The sequence below is a fragment of the Aulonocara stuartgranti genome (assembly GCF_965226115.1).
Source record: "Aulonocara stuartgranti genome assembly, chromosome: 6".
Taxonomy (NCBI): Eukaryota; Metazoa; Chordata; class Actinopteri; order Cichliformes; family Cichlidae; genus Aulonocara; species Aulonocara stuartgranti.
The window spans coordinates 16,194,267-16,214,818 of NC_138944.1; the positions used below are offsets into that span (position 1 = coordinate 16,194,267).

At 42.4% G+C, this 20,552-nt stretch overlaps 1 protein-coding gene and 2 long non-coding RNA genes across 3 annotated transcripts in view; 1 reads left to right on the forward strand and 2 right to left on the reverse strand.

Moving 5' to 3' along the window:
• LOC309708134 overlaps positions 1 to 20,550 on the reverse strand; it is a 29,628-nt gene extending 9,078 nt beyond the window's left edge. Inside the window, exons 1-2 of the long non-coding RNA XR_014277176.1 lie at positions 20,079 to 20,550; positions 3,077 to 5,802 (exon numbers count right to left, since the gene is read on the reverse strand). This is a non-coding gene — a long non-coding RNA (uncharacterized lncRNA). The remainder of the gene's footprint in view (positions 1 to 3,076; positions 5,803 to 20,078) is intronic.
• On the forward strand, positions 6,059 to 9,228 carry LOC309708133. The gene is made up of 2 exons (XR_014277175.1): positions 6,059 to 7,296; positions 8,605 to 9,228. It is a non-coding gene; the product is annotated as an uncharacterized lncRNA (long non-coding RNA).
• Positions 9,357 to 16,006, reverse strand: LOC309708109 (uncharacterized protein). Its single transcript, XM_082535879.1, has 2 exons — positions 14,044 to 16,006; positions 9,357 to 13,386 (listed from the first exon to the last, which is right to left on the reverse strand). Exons 1-2 carry the CDS (start codon positions 15,989 to 15,991, stop codon positions 9,635 to 9,637), a joined length of 5,700 nt encoding a protein of 1,899 aa, XP_082392005.1. The 5' UTR covers positions 15,992 to 16,006; the 3' UTR covers positions 9,357 to 9,634.
• Positions 20,551 to 20,552: the final 2 nt, after the last annotated feature.

The window sequence follows — 20,552 nt, forward strand, 5'->3', positions numbered from 1 at the left end:
GACACCTCAGAAATCTGACTGTAAGGAGAACGACAAAATATCCAAATGGGAGAAAATAAGAGGCTAAAATAGCTTTAAACAAGTGCATCCTATCCTTTAAATTGTATTCCATTATTAATGTCATGCTTAGAATTAACCACAGTGTCAGCTGAGCATGGCCTGATCAGTTAACATTGTTTCATATCAGTCCTTCAGTATTGCAGCATCTTTGAGGCCAAACATCTCCACTTTGGTCATGTCTGTCCAAGGGACACTGTCCCAGAACTCTCGTGATTTGTTCACATAAAACTTTGCAAAATCCTGCTGCCATGTTGTTTTGGGGGAGAATAAACTTCTTATTCCTTTTTCATTATTTTGCAAATTGGTGTTCGAATAAAACAACCGTGTTTTATTGTAGCCACTGGAATTTCTGTCATAGTAATTATACTGCAGCACATCTATGAACAATCAGCCCATAAAATATGAATACAAGTCTGTGAAAGTTTTCCTTATTCACTTACAAGTAATTCATTAACTTTAAAAATAGGGCCCCTGCTTTTAAAGTTAAACAAATATCACTGTAAGAAATATTTCAGGAACTGGCTAAATAACCCATATGGAAAAAATATATATAAACCTTATAAAGTTTGTATCCGTCTTGTGTGAAACTTGTATGAAAAGCATACAAGAGTGAAAACAGAAAAATTATATAAATGAAACTTGTATGTTCTGGATACTTACTAAAACAATAAATGAAAGGGGCCACTTTCATGAGTAAATCATATAAGCCTTATATGATTCACTATATGAAGTAGGCCACATCTGATGCAAGTCTTTTATAAGTTTTTCTATTTCTTTTCCATATGGGAAACCTCCAGTATAAGCAGGTTAAAAGACGACAATGGTCAAAATATGTCTTTATACAAAAGGGCCTGTTATTCATAACAGTACCTTCTCCATTGTTGCACTGTTATATACACAGAGAAATCAGCAGTTCAAAAATGTGTAAGAAACTGTGTGTCCTTGATCATCTTTTCATAAATAAGGAAGCTGTTGTTTAATGATGAATGTTTGCCTTTATCTTGGCAACCAGTGCAGTTTGATCCTAATTTCACAGGACCTGTAATGAATAGGTAAGTCTCACTCAAAGCTCACTGGATAGGTGGTGAAATCCTTACATTTTAGCCCCCCTGTCCTCTGTCTAGCTGTGTGGTTTCTGGTGTAATGTGTAGAGCAGGGCGATATGGCCAAAAATATTTATCACGATATATATTTGAAAATTTGCGATAACGATATAACTGACGATATAATTGATGCGAGACAAAATACAACTCCACAACATTACTAGCGCAAAAAGACAACCTTCCATTTATTTTCACTTAAATAAGAAGCTGGTTTTTATGTACATTAAAGCTTTATAAAAATGTAACAGTGCAAATGCAAATTCCTTGCTGAAAGTTTAACCAAAAGGCATTTCCAGTAGAAATGTGCTGACACATCCTGAGCATAACCATGTATAATATCCACTGAAGTTAAAAAGAGGTGCTTTGTAACATTAAACTGCAGTGTGCAGTACGTATTTTTCGGACCATAAGGTGCACGGGATTATAAGGCACATTAAGCGAAACAAAGCAGTCAGATAAATCAAACTTTATTAAACTCATTCTTCTTGCTTCCTCCACTTCTGTACCATTGATTCATTAATGTTGAATTCTCTGGCAGCTGCTCTATTCCCATGTTGTTGCAGTATATTAATGACTAACCTCGTATTGTGGATGGATTATCTCAGTTGTTCTCCTGACTGAAGTTTGGTCCGTTTACAGCATCCTGCCATGCGATTGCATTTGTCTCTAACCATGAAGAACCTTCACGTTAACTTTTATAAGTGGAAAAATGTTAGTGTTCGTCCTCCAGCTTCACTGTTTATGTTATGCTAACATAGCTGTGTCACTAGTGATCACGTAGCACATCATTATATACCAGCTAGCCCAACTTCAGTAACCCTACAAACGTGCTGTTTAGTTTCCTGTCTTCATTTATGTTGGACGTGATAGCAGAGCTGTACGTTTGAATATTTCCAGAAATCTCTGTCAGAACATGCTATATCATGCTTAGGTAACTAGCGAAGCTAGCGAGCTAACTTCCGCTAGCTTCCTGCTAACTCCGTTAAATGTAATAAATTTTGTTTTCATGGATGCCTGGAAGTTAAACTTCATAGTTACACCTGGTAAAGCAGCAATGCTGATCGTTTTATTAAAGATGAAAGAATTTAGACAGTTTTTAACTCTCAGTGATGCTGCAGTGTTCGTTTGACCTGAAGCATATGGAGTTTAGGACCCAGATTACTCCCAGATTTAAGAGCATCTTAGTCCGACAAATACGACAATAACGACGGCCGCTTGCATGTTCTGCAAAAAAATGTGCTTTGTCGTGTATCTGACGGACAAACACCAAACCAGTTCCACATCACTGAAGTTGCACCATTTTTACAAACCAATTGTGGTTCATCTGTTTCACTCAACAATCGGCCATGTGCGTATGAAAACAAAGGCACTGCGCATGCGCGTTTTACTCATATTCTATCGCGATATTTCATTTTCCTATCGTTACCTAACATTATACCGGTATTACCGTGAACAGTATAATATGGCCCAGCCCTAGTAATGTGTGTGTTTTTGTTGACCCCTGGAAGACACATTTATCACCACAAAATTAAACACCCATGCAAGACTTACCCTGTCCATGTTACTTAATGTTATCTCACTTCTTTTTAAAAAGAAAACACAGACGGTGTACTGATATAATGCGCGATATTCTCTTCCTGCTGTTCATCACCTATAGTAGTCAAAGTTTTAGTTTTAAAAGAAACCTAACCCTGTCACCCAAACTTTATCTGCCCCACTGTTTTCATATGTCCTTGTTTTTCACTCCACACTCACTGCTGCACTTTAGCAAACAAAGTCTCAATAAAGAGTCAATTATTAGTGTAGTATTAATGTGCTGTGCAACCAGTCAATTATGCTCATAAACCATTTGTTTTATTACAAGTGCATGTTTGAAACAATGTAAGACAGGCCATCAATTTACTTGTCCTTACCGCTGGCTGTGAACACTTCTGATTGTGAGAGTTCCTGTTCTCCCCCATTGTCTGCATCATGAAATGCCCACCCCTTGTCTGACCTCTAAAAAAAAGTAGAAAACTTTTGATCTGAGTCAGTGAGAGTAACAATCTGAATATAACTACTGTCCGATGCAGAATTTTTTGGTATACTGTATTTGTTAAATGCCTCTTACCGGACTCGTGATGGTATGACATATAGTCTGATTGCTGACAAAAAACCATCAAAAACGGTTGTAGCTTTGTTGTTGGTGGCAGCTTTAAGGTAGACAATTAACCTAGAAGAACCATCTATCCCACCATGGACAACAAATCTCCTTCTGACAAGGCAGAAATATAAAAAGAAATGTACTGACGACGGCTTGCAGTCTGAATAGATAACCTTCGCATCATGACCCCTTCTGGATTGACTCGTCTCATTGAATCCATCAGTCGAAATGCTGATTAACAAACAGATCATATCTACAAACAACTACAACTACACAAAGACTGTATTGTAAACACTGTGATGCATATATGACAGATCATCCTTGCTTGGTACCTGCTTTTTAAGGTACCATTTGTGCTACACTTCTGATGAAGAGGAAGAATATGTGGAAGAGGACCCAGCTGAGACGGAAGAATATATCCAGTCAAATATATAAATATCCAGTCAAAGGATGAAAAATTGATCTGGTCTTTAGTTCCTCCCAGCGACAGATTAAGCAAGTTGACAATAAAGAGAGGCAAAAGCCACCATGGTCCAACCGCATATGCAAGGTCTCGTATTGATGACATAAATTCCACTTTTTCCCAAGTTTATTGAAGAGGTGGTGCTGAACATGACAAACAAGGAGGGCCGACGTGTATGGCATCAAGTGGAGAAAGATGGATTGAATCGACCTGCAGGCATATGTGGGTATGCAGATTTTCGCTGGTGTGTACCACTCCAGTAAAGAAGCTACGGCTAATTTATGGCATGCTGAGTCTGGTAGGACAATTTTCCGTGCTAGCATGACACTCAAGATGTTTCATAAAATCTAAAGAGTGATTTGATTCAATGATAAAGACACAAGAGAAGATTGTCATGCACAAGGCAATGTTGCTCCCATACGAGATGTATGGGATAAGTAGGTGTCTCTTCTGCCAATGATGTACAATTCAGTCACTGATATGACTGTGGATGAGCACCTAGTGTCATTCAAACAGCTGTCCATTGTCGCTGTCCATTCAAACAGCACATCCCAAGCAAACCAGGGAAATATGGAATAAAAATATGGGCAGCATGCGATGCCAGGTCTAGTTATGCATGGAATATGCAAGTATACACTGACAAACCTGCTGTGTAATTGCACTACGATTCGTTATAACGTTTGACACCAGCAGCTGGCAGACTGGTTATGGAGAACCAGCACTTCTGCTCCAGCTCTACCTCTGCCGCAGTTCTTCCTCAACCAGCTGTCCCTACTTTCCCATCACCCAAGGAGGTGCAAATTCTGCCCTTGTAAGACTGATTTCAAAACATCAAAAATGGGCCAAAAATGCAATCCATACATCTGCAAAAATCAACCCATTGATTTGAAAAAGAAAAAAATTAAGTGCTTTAAAACTAACATGCCATCTTAACTTTTACATATTACAAAAAGAGTATGGTAATTTGGAAGACATTACAAGGGTTAAACTAACGGATTCAGATATTTGAGTACTTCCAGAATTCCCACCCACAAAGTGGTGACTAGTAGTAGTGTAGTAGTATCAATGGTACCAGGAACTGTAACCCTCTGGTGAGTCTACAGAGATACATTTTCAAACTTGTCTAAGAGATAATTAACTTACAGTCAATTCAGGGTCAACTGATCCAGCCCAAACTATGATCTTTATAACAAAAAACAAAAATTTCCAGCATTATCTTAAAAATAGAGAGGTCTGTTTTGTGAATTCAAACGGGGAGCTGACTTTATAGCAAAGGGGCCTGATAGCTGAGGGCTCTACCTCACAGTCTCAGAGCAAAGTGTTGTGATATGATGATTGATGAAGTCTTATCATTCAGGATTAAAGTGGATTTAAAATTAATGTTTACTAATTGGTTAACAATGTCATGGTCTGGGTGAGTAGATGTATTTTTCCCCTAAACCCTTAACGGTCTGCACCTGTTTGCAATTTGGACTACCTGCATAAAAGACCAGCGCTCTCAATGAGTCCTTGCCAGATCTTCTGCTAGCCTGCGTTAGTGTGAGGCCTCCAAGTTGTGCTATGCTTTTATTGTAAATATTTCTTGACTTGCCTCTCCTTTCACCGCCCCCCTCCTGATCACTAATGTGCATGTTAAAAAACACAGCAAAGCAGCAGGCAGAGTTAAGAGCTCTGCCTATCCGGGGTAAATCCTGATCAATTTCGTTTTAAGAAGAAACTCCGGTGAAATAAAAGAATAGTGACTGCCACTGCTCCTCTCTCCTTTAGTTGGCACCAGACAGGCAGAAAGGACAGGCGAGGACGGATTTTAATTTTGTGGCTGAGGCCATTGGACTTTTTGGCTGTATTGTTTTTATGCTTTTAACTTTATGTTCTCCCTGGAAGGCGTGTTTTAACTGTTTTTGTCTTTTTCTGAAATTATTTACATAAAACAAATCTTTTATATTTTTCTATTGCCTTGGCTCCCCAACTGCTCTGTCCGCTTTTGAAGGGTTTCCCATACCTGTTGTCCACACGCTCACTCAGGTCGGTTCCTGCAACAATAAATGAGTAAAGATTGTATTAGTGATGTGTCGGTTGCGAACGAAATGGCTCTTAGAGCTGCCTCTTAGAGCCGGGATCTTTGACGTGAACGACGCGAGCCGGCTCCTTATCGCGAGCCGTGGGGTTTAAATAGTTTTAATTTCAATAGTTAAAAGTTGAAACGTGAATAGTTTTGTATTATATGATTTCTTTATTACATTTTATGTGGAGTGAATAAATAAAAGTATATTTACGGTGGCCCTGAAGGATATAAAAAAAACAACAACAGCAATAGAATAATATTAAACACAAAGTGAACCCGTCTTCCTTCATTAAATAGGTTCTTTTAGATGTTAAGGAGGAATTGACTTAACCAGGCTGGCGGAGAATGAAGACAACCGGACACCTGCTGCAGATGGGGAATCAGTGAACTTTTATTGAGACAGAGACAACCTCTCAACACAGCTCACATCAGGAGATTCCTAATATTTGCTGTGAGGATGGGTATATATTCTCTAAAACTTACAGGAGGGGGTTGTGAGGAAAGTGCTGCATTAGCAGAAAAACAACTCCATAAAAGGAAATCGGCCTTGGGTGTTCTAGTCTCTTCGCTTGCAGATATCTTACACCTGCAGGATGAGGCGATCGCTTCTTATCGCTCTCAAGGCCAAAGTCGTGAGCACATTTTTATTACACAGTTGCACAGTAACTTTAAAGCTGAACAATATTTAAAGCTGAATAATGTTTGATCAGATTATATTTTCTTCAAATCCCCCTTTTGACCCATCTTAAATGGGTCAACACACAAAAATAAGTAACATTCAAAGGAACACAGAGACGTGTCGAAGCCTGGCTCGAAAAACTCCTCGGGTCTTATCATTTGTCTTTATCTGTCATTGCAGATGAGGAGAAAAGAGTCCAGGCACCACCCTGCCCAGGGGTCGGCTGCAAGCAGTCTCGGTTCCCGACGAAAGCAGTAACAGCTGTCCTGCAACCAAGGATACAACGAGTTAGTGCAACCAGGGTAGTGACACAAAATTAACAGTTCCTGTAACCTAGCAACCAAAAAGCATAAGTAATGATAAAAATGTGGAGAGTACAGAGTATACTATAATAATGAGAGATATAAACGTGAAAATGTGAAAGAATAAATCAACCGTAAAATAAACCCAGAACGGTAACTGCTAAGGACATTCAAAAGTGAATATGGTAAAACGTGAGGAAGGGGTGTGGAAAAAAACAATTTATATCCAGTGGTGGGAGTACACATTCGCTCAGGCTTAAGTCCGGAGACCCTGAGAACATCGCTTAACCCTCACAACCCGACCAGACACAGTTCAACCAGATATATCCTTCAAGAGGAAGTGGGTGAGGGAAACAATTAATAACAAGCCTAATACAAAACACCACAGAGAAACAACCATTCTAGAAGCATTTAAACAAGAGAAAGACGATAATGTTCGTCGCCCTCACGATCAGAGTTTTCATCATCCGTTGGCGAGGAGGTGGGAAGTTGACCAGCCAATAAAGGCATCTGCCGGGCGAGATCCTTATCCTCAGGAGTGAGAGCTGTAACAATCAGTCTCTGGAAGAGGGATCGAATGCATGGAATACAACAGCAACCGCAGGTGACTAGGACAGCAACAAAAACTGAGATGGAAACTAGGATGGAAGCTACAAGGGCCTTATATTTGCCAAACATGTTAAGCCAAGAGTCCCACATGGCAGTATCAACGCCCGAGTGTTCCTTCATTTTAACAGTAAGAGCTGTGAGACCAGTAATAGCTTTAGTGAGGGAACCATCAGGAGCTGTGTTATTGGGGATATAGGTACAGCACTCCTGACCAAAAAGGCTGCAGACTCCGCCTCTTTCTGCGAGGAGAAAATCCGTTGCGACCCTGTTTTGGAAAGCCATTAGGGAAGTGGCAGATAACTGTGCATGCACAGCTTCAAAACCATCTCGAGTGTAATTAGCCAACAGTTGCACATTAAAGTGAATGTAGTTAATTCTGTCTACATTCGCATTTATTTCAACCATCCAAAGTATCGAGGCCCATCCTGCTTTAACCTGGTCTCGCAGTTTATATTCATCGGGGACCCCACGGGGTATACCTACAGCATCAATATAGGTTGGATTATGAGCTGAACCTGGGATTAGAGAACGTTTAGAGCGGCGTTCAGAGGAGGATGGGAGGCCAACTTCGTGTACTTTTATAGAGAGATCTACTGGAGTGACTAAAACAGGTAAAATAAGAGTTATGAGAGCGCAAAGACCTGACGCATCCCGAGGGAAACCATCATATAACTTGTTATTGCCACACCACCACCACAAATCAGCCCTAGCCGTAGGTCGGAAGTTTGGTTTCATAACCGTCATCTCAGTGCACCAAGAAGAGTTCAAGCTACCTAGTTTTACTGCATTGCCAGTCAGGTTAATACAAGTGAAATTGTTCACAGCTACATCTGAAGAAAAGAAAGGTGGTTTATTAGAGACCGAGCGTTGAGTTTTAGGAAAGTGGTTTTCCAGATATGAGCAATGACCTCGTTTTGTATTGTTCATAAGATGCAGGAGGCATGCACTATTGACTGGCGCCGGTACCACTCGTAAAGTGGGGCGGGCTCCCATACACACTATGCAGTCGGAAGCCGTCTTGTCAGCAGCTTGTTCAGCTAGTAGTAACCAGTTGTTTGTTGCTCCAGAAATACCGGTTAGAATTTGGAAGAGGTCATCTTTAGACATTTTATTTGTGTCTACAATGCGTATTCGGCCGTTTCTTCCCCCGTTTGTATATGTCACCGGAGGGCCATTAAAGGTGGGGTTATCATCTTTAACTACAGAGCTTGGAGCTGCGCCAACGCTAGGGCATATTTCCATTTGCCAATACAGGGCGGTGCGATCAGTCCAAGGGGCAAGTATAAATTGTTGACAGGAGGTCAAGGCCAGATCCTTTAGGGTAAAAATTAAGCCTGAAAGATCCGGTTTTTTTGCTATTCTGAGCATATTTTGGTTTCTCCAGTGCAAAGCCTGACCCCTAGAGTGCTTGGACCAATCGAGGTCCGTTTCTGACACTAAACTGGACCACTTCCACTGATGCCAACCTCCCAGGGTTATATACCACACTGAGGAGGAGAGATGTACTGCAAGGTTAAAAAGATCCCCCCCTTGGTCTTTGGTGACGGGAGTGACTGGGAAGCTAGCGAAATCTATTTCGACTACCCAACTTTTATTGTTGGGGACACAGAGAGTAATCATTCTAGTCGTACTTGGGGTGCAGGAGGTAACCGTGTGTCGTTTCTTTCTAAATGGAGCGGGCGTGGGCAAAACTGGAGAGGAAGTGGTGGGCAAGACCCTAGGGGCTACATTTGTCAGATTGGGACTGTCAGAAGGGGGCGAAGCTTTTGAACTTGAAGGTGTCAGAAGTGTCGGGGGCCCTTCACAGATCAGGATTATGCCAATGGGAATGAGACCCAGGGCCAGGAAGCAAACAAAGACGCAACATCTTTGCCTGCCTGTCATTTCAGGGGGAAAGGGCCAAGACATGTTTACTTAGCTTGGATGTCGTCTAATAGAGGATGATAGGGCACAGAAAGGTGGTCCAGTTCCCCCCACCTCGCCAAGGGCGTGTTCTAGGAGTTAAAGAGCAACAAAAAGTATCAGTGACACAACTTTAAATGAGCTTTCAGCGGTTAAAACTATTGCAATGTAAAATGTAAATCTTAAAAACTCAAGCCAATATAAAAGCAAAGTCATAAAAGATGTTAAAAATAAAAAAAATGTTTAGTTCAGTATGAAGAACACCCCCTTTTGTAACCAGCCGGCTTGTAGGTTGAGTTTTGGCTCCCTCAAGTGGTTGGTGATGCTGTTGCAGCTCCTTCTGACAGGTCCTTCTGCACCTCTCTCAAGGTTCTTCCTGGTTCGGTGGCAGCAGCGCACTGTGTGTAATGAAACCAGGTGTCACCTTTCCCTTCGAGCCTGACAGCGTGGGAGGTCCGCTCTGTTATGCGGTAAGGGCCTGTCCAGCGAGGCTCAGCCCACTTTCTCTTTGTCACTTTCAGGAGGACGTAGTCCGTTCCAGGTGTAGCCGCCTCTTTCAGCTCTTGCTGGTTTCTTTCAGCGACCTGTGAGGAATACTGGGCAACAAAACTGCGGAGCATGTTATAATATGTCCTCGGATCGAGGTCTGAATCAGCTTCATCCGACATTAACAGGCGAGAGGAGGGGCCAGGAAAAGGCCTGCCATGCTCCAACTCAAATGGAGTGTAACCAGAGGTTTGATTTACTGAGCATCTTATGGACATTAATGCAAGAGGCAATGCCTTAACCCAATCTAATTTGGTCTGTGCACAGATTTTAGCCAATTTAGTTTTTAGAGTTTGATTCATCCTTTCCACTTTCCCTTGGGATTGGGGGTGGTAAACTGAGCCAAACTTATGTTTCAAACCTAATGCGGCTTCAACCCTCTGCAGATCGTGGTTCCTGAAATGTGAACCATTGTCCGACCTTATGACCTCGGGAAACCCATGCTGTGGTATATAATGATTAATCAGACACTTCACCACAGTTCTACTGTTTTCACTTGCTGTCGGCCAGGCTTCTGGCCAACCTGAAAATGCATCCACAGCCACCAGCAGGTACCTGTAACTACCTACTCTGTCCACCATGTCTGTGTAATCAATGATTATTTCTTTCCCTGGGCAAAGTGGGATGGGGAAGTACCCTGCTATTGGCTTGAAGGCGGGCTTGATTCCAAATTGGTTGCACTCCTTACAGGTTTTAACCATGTATTTTGTCATGTCTTTTAGATAAGGGTGCCACCAGGCGGCTAAGTTCCTCATCATTTGTGCAGGTCCCACATGCCCCACTCCATGTGCCTCTTCCATTGCTGTCTGTCTGACCCCTGGCGGTAGAATGGGCCTTCCATCTGGGCCACGCCAAACATCTGTGTTTGTGGCCCCTCTTGTTACCCATAATGATTTTTCCTGGGGGCTGGCTTTGTCCTGTAACTCTCTGATTGTGGCTAGGCCTAGTTGTATGGGTGGTCTTTCTGGAGGGGGTGTGGCTTCTGGGTCCATTACCATAATCAGGGAGGGTAAGTAACCAGCTGTCTGCTTCGCTACTAAGTCGGCCTGTTTGTTACCTAATGCCACTAAATCCAATCCGGCACTGTGACCTTTGCATTTTACCACTGCCACCTTAACAGGTAACAACAGTGCTTCCGCTAATTCCCTCATTTCTATCTCATGTTTAATAGGCTTTCCGCTGGCTGTCAAAAAACCAGCTCTTAGCCACTGCTTGAGCTCCACATGCACTGCTCCCACAGCATAAGCTGAATCACTGTATATATTCACTTTCTGTCCCTTTCCCATCCTTAAGGCTTCAATCACCGCTCTCAGTTCAGCTCTCTGTGCAGACTGTTGTCCTGTCAACTGCTCCGCCTTCACTGTTTTCCATCTCATGTCTGTCTGTTCCACTATTGCCCATGCAGCCTTCAACATTCCACTTTCAGTTCTGAAACAACATCCATCTGTGAACCAATCTTTTTCTGCATCCATTAGAGGTTCTGCCTGCAAATCTGGCCTGATTTTCTCCTGTACCTGCACAACCTCTTCACACATATGTGGTTCCCCTGATCCCATGTGATCAGCCATGTTTATGCCTTCATGTGAGTAGGTGATGTGTGGTGCTTCCAAAATGGTACTGAGGCGTCTCTGCCTGAGTGAAGTGAGTGTGAAGGCCTGTGAAGAGACGTAGGCCACCACACTGTGTGATGTCAAAATTTTTAGTGGGTGGTTCATCACTATGTGTGCTGTTTTCTGAATGATTTTTGCAAGTCCAGAAACGTGTTGTGTGCACGGTGGGTGGCGTTTTTCAGTGTTGTCAAGCATTACGCTTACATATGTCAACACTTTTCTCTCTCCCCCTTTTTTCTGGAACAGGATACCATTGATATGGGTTCCAGTTCCAGAAACATCAAGATGAAAAGGCAAAGCATAATCTGGCACAGCAAGGTCAGAGGCGACAGAAAGCTGTTGTTTTAACTTTATAAACGCCTGTTCTGTTTCTGTAGTCCATGAGAGGGGAGCAGAGAGGTTTCTCATGCCTTGTTCATTTACCAAAGCGCGCAAAGGGGAAGTAAGGCCAACATAGTCTGGGACATAGGTCCTGCTGTAACCAGTCAGGCCCAAAAATGACAACATGTCTTTTACAGTTAGAGGTTTTGGATGGTGCAAAATGGAGTTCCTGTGTTCTGGGGACAAGGAAATACCGGACTGTGAGACCATGCGGCCTAGAAAAGAAACCTGTTTTCTTGCAATCTGTAGTTTGTTTTTGCTCACTTTAAAACCTGTGTTGGCCAGGTGTTGAAGTACCACTCTGGTGGCCTCCAAACAGATGTCAGCCGTGGGGGCAGACAGCAAAAGGTCATCCACATATTGTATTAACATACAGTCAGATGGTAGTGGGCTGGTTTGTAAAAGTTCTTTCAAACACTGATTAAACAGTCCTGGGGAGAGGGCAAATCCCTGTGGTAAGCGAGTGTAACGCCATTGTCGGCCTCTAAATGTAAATGAGAAAATGTCACGCAGTGACTCACGAAGTGGGAGGCAGAAAAAGGCATTAGCCAAGTCAATGCAGGTGAACCAGGCATGAGATGGTGGGAGGTTGGTCAAGGCAACATAAGGATTAGGCACAGGCAAAGTAGGAGTGCCAAGTAAGGCATTAATCCTTCTCAAATCATGTGCCATTCTGAACTTCCCCGTGCCTTTTTTCTCAACGGGTAGGATGGGCGTGTTCCACTTAGAGCAGGAGGGCTCCAAGACACCGGCAGTGACCAAACCAGAAATTGTTTCTGCAATCCCAGCCTCAGCCTCCGGTCTGTGTGGGTACTGAGGCTGCCACAAAGGGGTAGCAGATGATAGTTGAAAAGAGACTGGCTCCACATCAACTAAACCTACATCTGTGGGTCCAAGGGACCACAAACAATCTGGAAGAGAGTCGAGTAAAGGCGCAGCATCACAGTGGTCTGTGTGTTCTCTGCCATGTGACCCGCTGACCACTCCATGTTGCAGTGTTGAGGAATTAAAGCAATCATTTAAAATTTGGTATGTCTTGGTAGATGGAGAAAACAAAACCTGTGGGAGTTTTGTAGGTGTCCAGTCAGTGGCCGCAAGGGAACGTTTAACCATTCCACCCAGCTCCTTAGCCTGGTGTCCAGGATGTAAGGCCAGTGACACATGGGGAGCTGCCTCATCAGACATCATGTACCACTGTAATTGATCTGTTGTAAAAGTAACCGCTGCTGCCACTCCCTCCGGTGCCGCAAAAATGCACGACATGTTCAAAGACCAAGCCCGCCCCTCACACTGCTCTTGGAACATGTGCTGGTACCAGGTGGTGTCATGCCTGTCATAAAACAGTGTAACATGAGGTGGGTCAGGGGGAGGGACATAAGGATGTAGGAGTGAGAGCCACGGCCGCCATTGCTGAAAAGCAGTCCAAACTCCTGGTTCAGCAGGTGTTTCAACTTCCAATAATGCCCAGTAGATGTCAGCAGAGTCCGCCAAACAGGAGGAGGGTTGCAGCAGAAACTGACCACCTCCCTCTGGCCCATTAGAACAGGGAAGCACAACCCCAGTAGGGAGAGTCACAGTTAGGCCTTGTGAAGAGCAGAGTATTGTGGCTCCTAATTTAATCAACAAGTCTCTTCCCAGTAAATTCACAGGCGCCTGTTTTGAACAAACATAGCTGTGTAACAAAGTCTGATCTCCAACCGTTGTGGGGAGGGGCACGGTGTAAGGCAGAGTTTTAGGTTCCCCAGATATGCCCACCACTGTAATCACTGTGTCAGTAAGTCTTTCACGAGCAACATCCTTAATGGTGGAGTACGTAGCTCCAGTGTCCACTAAAAAGCTGCTTCTTCTTCTATCTACAGTTATGGACAGCATAGGGTCCGCCGTTGTCCCTTCACCGTCCTGGGCAGTCTGTGGGGTGTCCTATAGCTGGGGACCACCCTCGTAGTACTCCCACCCCATCACAGGCATCTGTGGGGCCGGGGGCACTTCAACTAAAGCACCACGAGGTCCACCTCTGTGGCCAGGATGCTGATAGGGCCCACCACGGGCTCCCCTGCCTCTTCCAGCAGCCGGGTTCAAAGGGCAAGCTTTAGCCCAGTGTCCAGGTTGTCCACAGCGGAAACAAACATACATCTGGCCTCCCCTACCACCTCCCATCTGACCCCTTCCCCTGAAACCACCTCTGTTTCCTCCAAATGGGGAACCTCTCTGCCCATAAGGGGCCGGGGAGTGATAAGCACCATACTGGGGGGGCTGTGGATCAGTTGGCCATGGGTTCGGATACAAATCAGGGGCAACTGGACCAGGAGGGGGAGCCGCAGCGGCCACAAGCTGCTTTTTAGGCTTGTCACCTTTTCCACCCAGGTCGTTTTTAGCTTTCTGCAGCTGAACCTTCAACAGTTGCAACTGTAAATCTTCGACGCTCTCCGCTTTATCATCAGACTTAATCTGCACTTTGTTAAGATTAAAAATCAAATGTTTCTTCCAGATTGCAAAGTCACAGTCCTGCAAATCAGGATTATCCTCCATTTTCTGGCTTACTGACTCCGGAATGCCCCTCAGCACCGCCCTTCTAAACCACATGCTCTGTGAACAAGTCCTACTGGGGTGATGACCTGTATGGTTCACCCAGTCTTCAACAGCCTGATTTAGATAATGGGTGGGATTTTGCTTTCCCTCCCATTTAAATTTCTGTAAGGTGCCTTGATTTTTGGGTGGGAATTGTTTGCGCAGGGCCGGTCCAATAAACCTCAAGGCCTGCATTAGTGGCACCTCGTTCTCATGCGTGGTAGTACCCGCATTTTGTTCCAGGTCCGCTGCCTGAGATCGGGATGTGCACCTAGTTATAATAGCTCTAAAATCTCCCAGTGCGAGGTCCTGTCCAGCTGTGTATTTATCCAAACCAGCCAACCAGGCATTCCCTCCCTCCATTATGTCAGGGAGTTTGTCCACTAGGGCCTGGACATCTCCGAATGAATAAGGTTGATACACTGGTCTACGTTGCGCTTTAGTCTGGACCAGGGGAAACATGCCTGGAGGCTGAGGCACAGGGCCCTTAGATCTAGTCTGATATCCTAAACTGTGAGGGGTAGAGGGGGGTGTATTGTTAAGGTCACTGAGTTCATCATCAGTATCCTCAGTTTCTTCCCCGCCTGGTGGGGTAGCAGTGTCAGCAAAAGCGTGGGCTAAACTCATCTGTGTTTCCGGATCCTGACGGCCCACCAAAGACATGGTAACTGTGACATTTGGTGAAGTGCCAGGCTCAGTTTTTGCAGTAGCGGTCAGATCTCCTTTAACAGCGACAGGAGTGCTGGCAAAGGGGTTGGACCGGGAAAGAGGGGCTGACGCAACACGATTATTCACCTGGACCGCTGACCTATGTTCGTTTAAGCAGCTGCGTAATGCTGCTTCTAGATCAGTTAATTGTTGTTCAGTGGGTTCCTGTCTGTTCATTCGAACCGCAAATGGTGCGCTCGCAAATGGGTCAGTTAGGCCCTCAGATCCGGTTCCAAAACAATGGGACATAGAAGAGGGGGCTCTACTACTAGCTGAGGATGTCGCCGACAGAGAGGAGCTTCCTGGGCAAAAATGCTTGGTATCTATGGGAGTTGGAGCTACGGGCGGTTCTTCTCCAATAGTCATTATTCCACCAGAGATATTAAGTACCGGATATATGCCTGCTGAGGGAGGAGTTGAGGCAGAATAGGGAGGTGGCTGAGACCTATTTTTCTTCATGTGTGGTTTTGCAGTTTCCCATAAACACACCCAGTGATTAAATTTAGCTTTGCGGCCTGCGTGCTTATCTGCTTCCTTTCTGTGTCTCACCCCGCTTATCACACCTGCACCTGCTGCTGCTGAGTTGGCTTCTTCCTCTTTCTCTTTTGCCTGCATAGCCTTATTCTGCCAAATTATTCCCCAGTTACCACTACTCCCCTCGTCCTTTCCCTTTTCTTTCATTAACCTTTCAGCTGTTTTCCTCAATGACTCTTTCTGCTTTTTTGCTTCTTTAGGCTGGTGTGTGGAGTTGATGACTGTCTCAACACATGTTAATTGTTCTCCCAATGTGCTAAGAATAACACCGGGACCCCAACCATCATCATTAGTTTCTCGAGCTAATTCTCCATCCATTTTACTGTCAATGGAGGAGTGTTCTTTTATTGATTTTAAAGGAGAATTTGGGCCAGCTGGGTTTCTGTCTCTGTTAGGCACTAACAGCTGGGGCGCTGCTTTAAAGGTGAGTCAGCACTGAAATATCCCTTCAGGTGTTACCAAGCTTCTACCAAACCGGAGTCTGGCGGGTAACCTTGCCTAGAGCTTCCTGATAGGGGTGCTAGTTGGTTGTCACCTTGTTCACACGTCTCATTCACACTTCATACATTACCTGCAGTCACTCATTACCCTCCTTATGTATGTAATAAATGTGTAAAAAAAAAAATTCTATGTGTGGTGTATTATTTTAACCAAAAGAGGAACCTAGTTCCTTTAATTGTGTAATCTGTGAACAACGGAGAACCGAACTGTCCTGCCCAGTGTTCCACAGCAAGCATTCAGCGTGTATTTATGTGTGTCCAATATCAAACAGAACATCAAAACATTTAAAACACTAAAATCATCGGGGTTTTAAGAAGAGATCCGTTTTCTCCTATTGATCAAAGGGACCCCTCCTTTGGACTCCAACCAGTACTTCTCCTTTTTAAGTTTTAGAGGATCTTTTCTAATAAAGTCCTCTGGGCCTTCCTAACCCTTCTGTAGTTTAGAGAATATTACTAAAAAATATTCTCAAGGCCTTTAACCTTTTAATTTGTTTAGAAAGGCGTTACTAATAAACCCTTTCAAGGTCCCAGACCTGCACTGAGGTATATATCCGACACCGGAGAGCAACCCGTCGGCTGCAACCGTGGTCAGACCTCAGTTCACTCTTATCTTTATTCACTTATTCACTTATTTCTTATTCACTTATCTCTTATTCACTTGTCTGATTCTCAACAAGCCTTAAGTAAGCCAGACAATTTTGGTTATGAATTACTAGGAGTTTGGACACTAAGTATTTTTATAATGTTCAATATAGCAGAAATAAAAGGTCTGCTTACCTTGTTTTTGTGTGCACACAGCTTTTGTCCAAACTCCGTTCACTCAGACCACGGCCGAACTCCTCCCATCCGTTCCAGTTGACCTGGAGCGGATCCTGTTCCGTGACGCCAATTGAAGGATATAAAAAAAACAACAACAGCAATAGAATAATATTAAACACAAAGTGAACCCGTCTTCCTTCATTAAATAGGTTCTTTTAGATGTTAAGGAGGAATTGACTTAACCAGGCTGGCGGAGAATGAAGACAACCGGACACCTGCTGCAGATGGGGAATCAGTGAACTTTTATTGAGACAGAGACAACCTCTCAACACAGCTCACATCAGGAGATTCCTAATATTTGCTGTGAGGATGGGTATATATTCTCTAAAACTTACAGGAGGGGGTTGTGAGGAAAGTGCTGCATTAGCAGAAAAACAACTCCATAAAAGGAAATCGGCCTTGGGTGTTCTAGTCTCTTCGCTTGCAGATATCTTACACCTGCAGGATGAGGCGATCGCTTCTTATCGCTCTCAAGGCCAAAGTCGTGAGCACATTTTTATTACACAGTTGCACAGTAACTTTAAAGCTGAACAATATTTAAAGCTGAATAATGTTTGATCAGATTATATTTTCTTCAGCCCCTAGAGACAAAGCACGTACAAACTTCAAAACATGTCCGAACTCTGAAGCACGTACAAACCGTGAAGCCCGTACAAACTCAAAAACACGTAAAAACTCCAAAACATGTAAAAACTCCAAAACATGTACAAACTCCAAAACACGTACAACTCTTTCGGCTCGGCTCACTAAAAAGAGCCGGCTTTTTCGGCTCCGAACCGGCTCTTCAGATTGTTTTGTTGCTTTAATTAATTTATTATTAACAATGATATAAAATTATGCACAAAAGGAATTACTAATGTTAAAAAAAAAGTGGTTTTATTTATATATGTTTACATATAAATATATGCGGTGGCCCCTAGAGACAAAACACGTACAAACTCCAAAAAGCACGTACAAACTCCAAAACACATTTCTAGCGTTAACTGAACTTCCAAAGTAGAGCTACCTGGATCACTTAAATTACACAATTGAAAGCATATGTGTATTGTTTGTGTATTTATACACAAGCACTCATATATATTCAAATAATTAAAAAAAAAAAAGTTCATTTACCTGTTACTACCACACACCAAATCCGGTCGTTGGTACTTGCTGGGTTGTGTAGCCACTAGGTAACAAAAGCTCAACACTGCGCCTAGCATCCTGGAGCACTTCTGTTGTGTTTTGTACTGTTTTGAGTTTTTATGTGCTTCTGAGTTTTTACATGCTTCGAAGTTTGTACGTGTTTTGGAGTTTTTACGTGTTTTGGAGTTTGTACGTGTTTTGTCTCTAGGGGCCACTGCATATATTTATATGTAAACATATATAAATAAAACCACTTTTTTTAAACATTAGTAATTATCATCCCAGTCATGGTGTGGGTGCTTATCTTTTAGTGTTGGCTGTAAAACCATTATTTTATTCATATGTTAACCATATTGGGATATTTTTCTATCTTATATAGAGGTTCATATAATAAACTCTTGTTGTTTGGTTTTTACATGTTTCATTTTATTTAAAAATCTTAAAAGTCACATTTTAACATTTATTTTCACATTTATTTTTGTGAACTTTGAACATTATATGTTTACACAAAAAACCCAAATAATTCAAAATTGTTCATCTTTCTTTTTTTAAGTTTATGTTTTTGCAATTTATATATGTTTTACAATTTTTCAATTTTAAAGGAAATAGCAGGCAGACTAATGTGATTTTTTTGGAAGAAAGAAAAGGTAATTTTGGCTGTTTGCAGTCTTTCACTGGACAAGGCCTTGTATCCAGCATGATCAAACAGTACCCATGATAAAAGGATCTATTACAAATGCTGATAAGAATAATGTTCAGATATGTATATCATAAAAGAACCTTTAGAATATAACATTTAATAATACAAAAGTATTTATATATTTTTGAAAATATAATTTATATTTTAGATATTAATAAAATGTTATATATTTTTTTCAATCATCTGCAGTATCGACCTGTCAAGTCTGTGTCAAAGAAATATTATATATGTGGGAGAGTCTGACGGAGACATAAAATAACTAGCATGAATGAGTACCTTGAATAGTACCATATAGTAGTGCTGTTTGTGCTATAACTGTCAGTATTAAAGGAGGGGGAGGGGGCAAACTGACAAGTTTTCTGTCTTCATTTATTTCACAAGTGATAGCAGAGCTGTATGTTTTAATTTTTTCAGAAATCCCTCAGGCAGAACATGGTATATGTTTAACTGGAAACTAGTAAGCTAACTGCATGCTAACTTCTAACTGCATTAAATTTGATAAGTTCTGTTTTCACGGATGCCTGGATTTTCAACTTAATTATTATGCCTGGTAGAGCAGCTACTGCATACATTTTAATTTAAAAAAATTAAATTTATCCATTCGCAAAAACTGAGTTTTCGAAAATCTCCACCGTGGCAGGAGTTCTTAAAAATCTCAGTTTTCAGTGATTGAAAACGCAGTTTACATGTGGATGAAAGGTGCAAATGCATAGAAAAAGCTGCGTTTTCAAAAATACGTGTGTACGTAGCCTTTGTTTCACTGCTGTTGAGCTGTTTTTTTTGTTTTCAGTGATTATTTTACACTTCTTAGGCTACGTCTACACTACTCTGTTTTCCTTGACCAAAAAAGCCATCTCACTGAGACACTAATTGTCTTACGCAGTTTCAAACAGCTAGAACAGATTCTGTTTGGCAGAAACTTGTGAGTTCAACTTTCTCAACAGTTTTCCACCTATTTAACTTCAAATCTCAAATATCTTACTGCAATGATAGATTACCAGAGTTTTGAATGAGAGTGTATAGGAGTCAATCACAGTGATCAACCCACAGGGCGTTCCCTCTCAAAAGACAAGCAAGGCACGTCAGAGAAAAACCATGCCATGAAAGAGCTCAGGTCTTAGGAGGTTGAAAATGTCTCTGCTGATGAGACCAGTGAATGTGGGGCGACGGTGGCAAGAAAAAACTCCCTCCTGGAGGAAGAAATCTTGGGAGGACCAGGCTCTCTGGGAGGACCCTTCCTCCTAAGGGCAATACTTACTAATATTTGTCCTCCAGTCAGCGATGGTGGACTGGGACGACTGCTTTTCCTTCTCAGCATGATGATGACCTTAACTTCCTTCCGTATCCTGTTTTAGAACTCAGAATGAAGACAAAACTGGTTAACAAGGAAATAGCACATTTAAAAATTTTCTCACTTCAGGATGAGATGCTGTGTCTTCTTACGTTTCTCTTGTAAAACAGCATGTAGGCCGAGTGCTGCTGTTCCTCACAAGCTGCAACTGATCGAGTGAATGTTTGTCTGAAAACTTAAACTGAACTCCAAGCGTACCATTGCTCCAGCTTACCATCTTTACCTGAGTGAATCAGTTTGTTGAACAATCTAAATGATTCAGAAACTTCTGTGACATCAACTTAACTAAGGCTCATTACAAATTTCACAAAACACTGCTGAATACTTTTAATATTTTTTTTATTAGTTATTTTTGTTTTGTTGTTATTTTGATTTTAATAA